This window comes from Mastigoproctus giganteus, chromosome 10 (assembly GCF_048544385.1).
Source record: "Mastigoproctus giganteus isolate SK-2022 chromosome 10, ASM4854438v1, whole genome shotgun sequence".
In the NCBI taxonomy this organism is placed as follows: Eukaryota; Metazoa; Arthropoda; class Arachnida; order Uropygi; family Thelyphonidae; genus Mastigoproctus; species Mastigoproctus giganteus.
In genome coordinates this window covers 194,379,279-194,388,248 of record NC_143584.1, presented here as the reverse complement: position 1 = coordinate 194,388,248, position 8,970 = coordinate 194,379,279, and the positions used below count along the sequence as shown (strand labels likewise).

At 34.4% G+C, this 8,970-nt stretch overlaps 1 protein-coding gene across 1 annotated transcript in view; it reads left to right on the top strand.

Moving 5' to 3' along the window:
- Window positions 1-6,082: 6,082 nt before the first annotated feature.
- Window positions 6,083-8,970, top strand: part of LOC150079691 (histone lysine acetyltransferase CREBBP-like) — a 487,331-nt gene continuing 484,443 nt past the window's right edge. The window contains exon 1 of the mRNA XM_090384101.1: window positions 6,083-6,634. Coding sequence (XP_090240227.1) covers window positions 6,553-6,634 — 82 coding nt within the window. The 5' untranslated portion in view covers window positions 6,083-6,552. The remainder of the gene's footprint in view (window positions 6,635-8,970) is intronic.

Genomic DNA, 8,970 nt, shown 5'->3' with positions numbered 1-8,970 from the left:
AGGCTTTTCATACTGATTAAGAAATATTGTTCAAGGTTTAGGCATAAATGGATGTCATATGAACTGAGACTCGTGGCAGAGAAGAAATATGCATGGGATGCATATAAATTATCAGGTGACACAGAAGCCTATGGCAGATATAAGCTAGTCTGTAATCAAGTCACATAGGAGGTTAGGCAAGCAAAGGCTGATCACAAATTCTTGGCAAAGGATGCAAAGAAAAACAACAGACTTCTTTCCTTATGTAAACTCTAGAAGAAAGTGGATGAATAAGATTGGTCCACTTGATATTGGTAGTTCGACTGATGATGATCCTGTCAAGTAGCTGACAAACAATGAGTATTTTGCATCTACATTCACACGAGGAATTCTGTAAGGAAGGGTAGGACAGAAGTTTACTAACCTCTAACAGGGAGTTAAATGAATTATAGAAGCCAATTCAGAAGAATAGTGCCCATGAAGTATCTACAGAAAGGCATGCAGCAGTAACAGAACGTCTGATGCAGTGGTGAGATTTTGTTAGAGATGGGTCATTAACTAACCTAATTACGAATTAACATTAATTAAGAAGCCTGAGAGAAGTTTTGCAGGCACCACTACAAATGTGAGAACAATGTTCTATGGTAGGGCAGATTTGCAATTTTTTATGGAGTGAACAGCTGTTGGGAAGAAAAATAATGCTGAGAGCTTCAAAAAAAATTTTTTTTTTTAGATGCAGAGGAAGCAATATTTGTGATGAGCTGCTCATTCCAAGAGAGATTAGAAGTCAGGGTAATCTGTAATAGAGATATGTGACCTTGTCTAGAAATCTGAGTATCATTTGAAGATAAGCATAGAAGCAGATGAATTCTTTTTGTGAGGTATAAGACAGGACTGAGTTTTAGAAGAATTGTAATAAACTAATTTATTCAAGAGCATCCACTGTACTCTTCAAACTCTCATAAACATCAATCAGAATGCAAAGTTGCTATCTAATTTATTCACATTCTGCACTACACACCACACACAAAATGACATCCCCTTGACTGTATCATGTTGTGTTCAAGAAAACCTGTAAACATAGCACAAGCAGTACATTTCATTAGGCCTTGATTTATAAGAGAATCACCCTTTTATTGGTTCTTGCCTGAGCCACTGCACTCCCACTAATTTGAGCCCATTGCTTTGCTGCTCTACTCTAGGGCATGATTTCCATTTAAATTTAATGACATTATGTTAAGCTAATATATAGCAAAATGCAATAATACATTATGCTATTCAGTTCACATTATGTTACTCTATATTACAATGTTTATTGAGTTTTAAATTAGTTATATCCTTGGTCAATGTTAAACTTGAACAGGCATTTCTCAGCCTATCTTTCTAGATCTTATTGCAGTAGCATACCCTGATTACTATGATTAACCATCCTGTCAACCCTTGAAATCATCTCCAAAGACCTGATATGAGGCATAAGCATGATATGCCTTAATTGATATCAACAAATATAGAAAACAATAGTCCCAACACTTGAACAGTGGGGGCTCCACCAATAAAATATTAGTCCCCCAAACAGTGTTCATTGATTATCACTGTCTTCTCCCACTCAACAATCCCTTTATCCATAGCAACAACTTGCCTTTAATGCCACACTGCTTCAACTTGTACAGCAGTATTTTATGTGCAACAGTATCAAATTCTTTTCTGAAATCTAAGTATATGATGTCAAAATTAATTTTTGCATCCTGTTCTTTTGTTACTGCATCATAGTATTTAATCAGATTGGTCAGAGACAAGGTTGTCCCTTAACAAATCCATGCTGTAACTGTAGTATGATTGCATTCCTGTCTAGATGGTCTGATTTTGCATTACTTTTTTAACTAGTGACTCCTCTTCTGTTTTCTCTGAAACAGAAGTTAATAGGTCTGTAATTACTCATGTCACCTTTTGATCCCTCTTTGTGAATTAGGGATAAATTTGCACATTTCCAGTCCATAGGGCCCTCTCCTGAATCCAAGGATGTTCCATAATTATGGCTAAAGGTTTGCTGCCTCCCTTAATATAATTGGATAGATCCTATCTACCTTATTTATGTTTAGCTTTAACAATTTGTTTTCCACTTTCCTTTCAGATATCACAAAATAACTTAGCTCCTTGTTAGTTTGATAAATATCTGGCATTCACTTCGGTAAAGATTACCTCATGTGTGAATATAAATACAAAGTACCTATTCAGTTTGTCAGCAACTTGAGCAGGATCATCATCCGTAAAGCTACTGATATCAAGTGAACCAATATGATTCAACCTGTTCCTCATACTGTTCACACAAGTATTCTTTGCAGTTTTCTTTGCTTTGTTTGCCACTTTTTGTAGCTTGTCTTAGCTTGCCTAACCTCCTTCATGACCCGATTGCAGACTAGTTTATATCTACTGTATCAATTAGTTAAGAAATGGAAGAATTAACTCTAATTTCTTGTAGAACACACTCCAGTGCTGATTCTCTCCGTTGTTAAATAACTATACAAATAGTTTACATGTATTCCACACCCTTGCAGACAAAATTAATGATACAATGCACCACAGAATCAGAGGCCCGTGGACCCCAAAATAGATAGAATCACCAACCCTAATCTTTGAGTGAGAGAATACAATACATCTGTATTTTAAAAACAATTTAAATACTTTGAAACCAAATAAATAATGAATCCATACTTTAACACTTTGAAAACAAATATTAACTGATATATAATGTAGAACGTATTGAGCTTTCGCAGCTCTTATTTTTTAATTAAATATCTACTGTATGTATCGCGTGATAATTTAAATGCATCCCACGTATTTTTCTTCACTATCTCATCAGTTCATTTGACATCCATTTAGGTCTATGCCTTGAACTGTATTTCTTTTTTTGGTAAAAAAAAGCCTAGTAGTTTGTACAATAACATCCCTGAATGCTCCCTATTTAGAACTTGCTATCAGAAACATCAGGTAGTTGCACTGCATAGTTTAAATCTGTCAGAGTCAACTTTACGAAATCAAAAGCTCTTTCCCTTGCCTTTGGCACTAATTACACCATTCAGTAAATCCCGCATGATTAATGGACCTGGTTCAGCTAATTCACTTGGGGTCCCTCCCTTTCTTGATACATGACTGATTATACAACAGAAGCTATGTGTAAAACTATTATCCAATTATGAGATGACATTCAATAATACCAACTTTGTCAAATTGAGAAAACATCACTCCAATCACATGCTGAATGCCCTTACCAGCTGTACAGCAAACACAGTTAATGATAGGCTTTGTATCAATGCTTTTTGGATATCACGCAATTAAGTGTACATCAATACTGAAACGAATACCTAATTGCAGGGGCATGCTGCTAATTTGTTAATAGGAGATTCACTTGAGAAATATTTCATCAAATCTTAAATTTTATAATAAGGGGCTTGGATAATCCCCAAAAATTTAACAAGGAGCTTGTGCAAGACCCCTCCACCCACTACATCCCTGCCTAGTTATCTTGACATTAAAGACATTTGATATAATTTGTAAAATGTGATATTTTACACAAGACATTGTGGATCTGATTTGAGAGGGTATTTAGAAACAGTAATTCAACATTTCTAAGTCATCTAACCATTCAAGTTATATATTAGAATTGCAAAATATAAAAGTGGTCCATATCTGAAAAACTCTGTTCTAGAAGATGAAAAAAGTTTGCAATTAAATTGTAAATAGAACCTGAATTTGAGAAAATAAGGATATGCCCTGAAAGAGAATGATGAACACCAAGATGAAGTTGGAATAATAGAGAATGAAAAATTTGATTCACCTTTTCAACATTTTTAGATAATGAAATTCAGTCATTGAAGGGTTACCAGTTGGTAATAAAGCATAACAATCAATTCCAATATGGATTTAGAAATTGTAATGTCATCTGTCAATAATTAACACGAAGAATTAAAATATTTGTGAAACCATTTCCAAGGCAGTTTTCTCACTAAAGGTTGTGATGCATGCCCTCAAACAATTTGATGGCAAATGTAGTGGTGAAAATTTTTTTTTGTCAATATCATTGGGCAGTGCTGAAGGAAGCCTTTTCAAAGATGAAGTTAATCAAAATCCACCTGTTTCATGATTGGTTTTTAAGCCCCAAAAAGTTTATCATTGAATCAGAAAATTTAACTAATATGTAATAATTAAATGTTCCTAGTTTATTAAATTTAAATTATTTTAAGATTTTAATAAAATGAAAAATAAAATTATCAAAATTTATTTATATATATATATATATATATTTTTTTTTTTTTTTTTTTAATGGGAAAAATCCCATCTTATGATGGGAACGTGGATGCCCAAACCAAACTTGTATAAGACTGTCCAATTCTTGCAGCCAGTTCTGACTTGAAGTGTCAGTGGTTTAAAGGTGTCTTCTGTATGGAAGTGCTTCTTTTTAATCTAATGAATGGAATGCATGTATTTAGTGGTATAAACTAAATTTTTCATTGTTCCATTTAAGATAAGGTTTATAAACACGAGCCACTACTATAACTTTTTTAAAATCCATCTTTTAAATATTTATAGATATCTGATTAGATTTAGCATGTTAGCCCCCTCCTCAAAACAATTCTGAAAAGGGTTCTTGTTGATGGGAAATATTTTGGCAACTTTCTTTGCTATTTATAATAACTATTGATAGGCTTATTTCCTCCTTGATTTTAGTATTGTCTGGTTTCCATACGTATTTTTAGTTGTAATTTAATCCCCCGTCGTGATTTATTTTATTTCAGTCGCCTGTGTACATCTAAACGTTCTTTGCATTTGCAAAGTTCTATCAAAAGTTCCATCAAATGGATACTAAACACGGCAGGTTTCAACATTATCTTATTCTCGCTCTTTCTATAAATTCGTTTTTATCTAAGTCGATATCATTTCATAATTAATCTAGTTTCTGCTTTTAAGTCTACTTTTACTGGCTTGATCATAGGTATCACGATGTGATCCACAGCGCTACCTAAAATATTTTTAAAGCTGCTCGTTCATGAGTATGTAAAGTGTAGGCTAATTTTTAAACAGTTATTAGCATCGATAAAGACTAAATTTTCCGACTTTTCATATAGTAGTAAATAAGATTAATAGGAAGTTGGCTAAATCATATTTTCTTCATTGATGTCATGGACCCGCGATTAAATGTCACTTTCCTATATTCTTGCATCTCCGCGCATGCTTTTATTTACTTTTTTTTTTTTTTTTTTGAGAGCGAGCCGTAGCAGAATTTCGTTCTAGTTTTCTAATGTAAATGCCCTTGAAACGTTAAATGTTTTGCCGTTAATACCACCATATTCACACCTGATTTTAAATTATAAAATCATACTATTAAGTGTAGTAGCGTAAAACTACTACAAGTGTAGGTACGCTATGGTTCAAGGAAACCTGTTACTCATTGTTTTTAGTAGTATATTTACTCCATGCAGGCTCTAGTTTTTTCGCACACTATGTCAGTTGCGTGTTGGCTTCTCCTGCGTAAGCAAAGGGAGATGAAGATACTTCAAATTAATTGATCTTTTTTTAAAAAATTAGCTATAAATTATGTACGCATTACAGTATACGGTTACATACTTCCTTGACATCGCCGTTTAATGTGAAGTTCACAAATTTTGCATTCCGGTACAAATTTGACTGTAGTGTTCGTTTCATTTTCTTGTACTCATCATCGTCCGGTTTGCCCCTGCAGACTGATAAAAGTTCCCTAAGAGCACCGTACACTGACCACTAGGACAGGTCGCAAGAATACAAAACCTCGTCCCTCTTTTTCTCTCTTTCTCCACGGCAGTGACTAGGTTTGGGATCAGTCCAATTACCCGTACGTCAAATCGTTCGTTCGGATATTATTCGGATCATTTCGGAAGACCAATTACGAAGAGGTAGAAACGAACCAACCAACTGTATTATACGTTAAGTGTCACGTGCTTTCGAGCAACGAATAGTGTATCAGCATCTGAAGTAAGCTGACAAGTCGGTATATTTCGTTGTTTTCTGTGACAAGCGCAGAAAAACTTTTCAGCCATAGCCGCCATTTTGGTTTAGCACAGAGGCGAAAATTTGAGCCTTTTGGGGATTTTTGTATGTTAAAAGTTTCGAAGCCAGCTGAGATTATCTTGGGCACAGGAACGATTATTATCAATATGAAATGGGTGATATCGAATATTGGAGTATTTATTAGCAGGTAACAAGCCCCGATAGATTTTTCTCTCCGTAGCAATGTTATCGAGAGCTACGGTAAGCGTAGAACCAAAGCATCGAGTTTGATGGAGGGTCAGCAGCCTACTATTGGTGTATTGCTGCTACCTTGTACCAGCGAGATGCTATAGGCAGAGGCAGGACGTAATCACGATGAAAAGCCGTCTGTGCCTTTACTATGTAAACGTACATCGAACTTCGTTGCACATCGGTCACAAGTATGATGGTTGGTTGATTCTAATAAGCAAGACTTGTTATTGTTGGGATTAAAGTCCTGACAGTTTTCATCGTTTGTGTAATTTATATGCCTTTACTTTAGGCTTAACAAACATGGCTGACCAGCTTGTGGATGGACCGCCGAGCAAGCGGCAGAAGCTCTCCGACGCCGCTCTGTCATCCTCGGACAGCACAGGTGAGTCGAAATGTTAAAGGAGCCGGGCTATGCTAACCATAACAATTGTGATATGTTTCACGTGATGCGTTTGTTTGCAACTTTTTGATTTTATTTACACACATTTATGGGTTTCGGTGAGCGTTGATGATGGAACTGTCAATCCATTAGATTATCGAAATAAGTGATGGAATAGATATACGGACGGTTGCATTAATTATATCCTTAGTGCCTTAGTTAAAATTTTCGTAGGCTTATTCCTGAGTTATATTTTACTTCTAACGTCAAACGGGTCCCAAGTATGTTTTACATTTATTATGAGTTTCCCAAAAGTAATATATGATGAGTATAATCAAGAAATGACATTCTGTATTTGTATAGTCCAATTCCATATATTAAAACCGTTTATATTTTAAATGCGTCCTTTTTAAAATTTATATATTGTTGTGAAACAAGTGATTGGAGATAAGTCGTCCAATAATTGATATGGGTGACATGTGAAGTTGGAAATGGACATGTCTAATAATTATGAAATAATAATAAAAAAACATTTATTCACAAAATACGTGGGAGTCATTACAAAAAAGGTAAGGAACACGAGAATTTAAACATGGTTCACACGAATTTTATCTTTATTGGTGTCTTTACAAAATATGTATGTTTCTATTCTGCTATTGTAGCAGTGATGGCACAGTTCAGAACATAATTTTCCATCGTCAAGTTTATAAAAATATTATAAACAAGGATCGAACACGTACTGCTGACTGGTTGCAGTAATACTTGTAAAAGCCCTTTAATGTCCCATGTTGAACAGGATTAAGCAGTTTTTTTTTCACCCTTGAACCATATTTCAGCATGTTTTTTTCTACCTTCTTGTAATAATCAATCTCTGAGAGATTGAGCCTTTTAAACAAGTACAAGTTAACAGGTTTTATTTTGGGTGATACTGAGAAGTGCACATGAAATTGGTTTATTTTGGTGCTTTGAGGTTTTGTAGGCATGCCCTTCACATCACATTTAAATTTTCTCTTGAACGTAATTTGGTAGTTATATTTTTGGATCATTATCAATGTGAAATTTGGAAGTACGACAGCATGCCTATAATGAAGCTGCATTAATTTGATATACACATTGCTACGTGTTATGACTAAAAAAGATGGTTTACACTAATTTAACTTTATAATTTACTGTCATCTACACTTCATACATTTTGGGTTATGAACCTAATAATAGTTTATTATTTACTGGGCTGTGCAATATTATAAAACATAATTAAGCTATGTTTAATTCTTAATACGAATGTTTTTATTTTTTTAAATAATATGCAGTGAAGTCTATCAAGGTTTTTTTTTTTTTTTAAGTTGGAAACATGAAATCACAGACCACACTATGGTTAAATTATACAAAGTTTGAAGTATAATATGGTTAAATTATACCTTAAAATGCCAAAAATATGCAACAGGAATTTTTCCAACCACTGTGTATGAGTACCTTTTCTACATCCTTGTAATCTACTTCCAATAGAGATAGATTATTATGAGGAAATAGGAAGGGATCACGACTATATCTTGGATATAAGACTTGCACACATTTATCCACTTTAATTTATGACAGGAATATAATTTTTTTTTTTTTTTTTTTAATCTGTAGCAATTTCTTGACAAGTCAGGAAAAAGCCACAAATTTGTAACAGAAGTATCCAATGATGGAATTGGATTAATATATGGGCTATTTCTATATAATCATTGCCACTACAATGGCTATAGTCTTGACTAACGAACCTGATAGGTTACTATGATACAGTGACCAAAGAACTGGATTCAAAAAATAATTTTGATATCATATGCTTCGATTTCAGGAAAGCTTTTGATACTGTTACACATACGACTGTTGTACAAATTGGAGCAATGTGGCATTAAGGACAAGTTACTGCTATGGATGAAAGTATGGTTAAGTCGAAGAAGACAGTGGTTATCAATGGGCACTGCTATTTGTGGACTAATGTTATTACTGGAGTTCCCCAAGGTTCGGAGCTGGGTCCATCGTTGTTTTTTAATATTTCTCAAAGATATTGATGAAGGTATATCAGGCTTAATGCCTAAGGTTGGCAGTGTGGTTAATGACAATCATCAGGGTGAGTTATTGCAATGAGAACTAGGAAAATTGGGTTGAGTAATGGCAGTTGGAAGTTTCTAACATTGACAAATGCAAGGAACTGCATATAGGTAGCAGTAACCCCAGAGTAACTTAGCAACTGTGTGGTGCTACACTAAAATTTTGGACTAGTGGAGAATAAAAAAGACCTGGGGTAATTGTGTATCATCATCATCAGCCATTTTCAATCCACTGCAGGATGA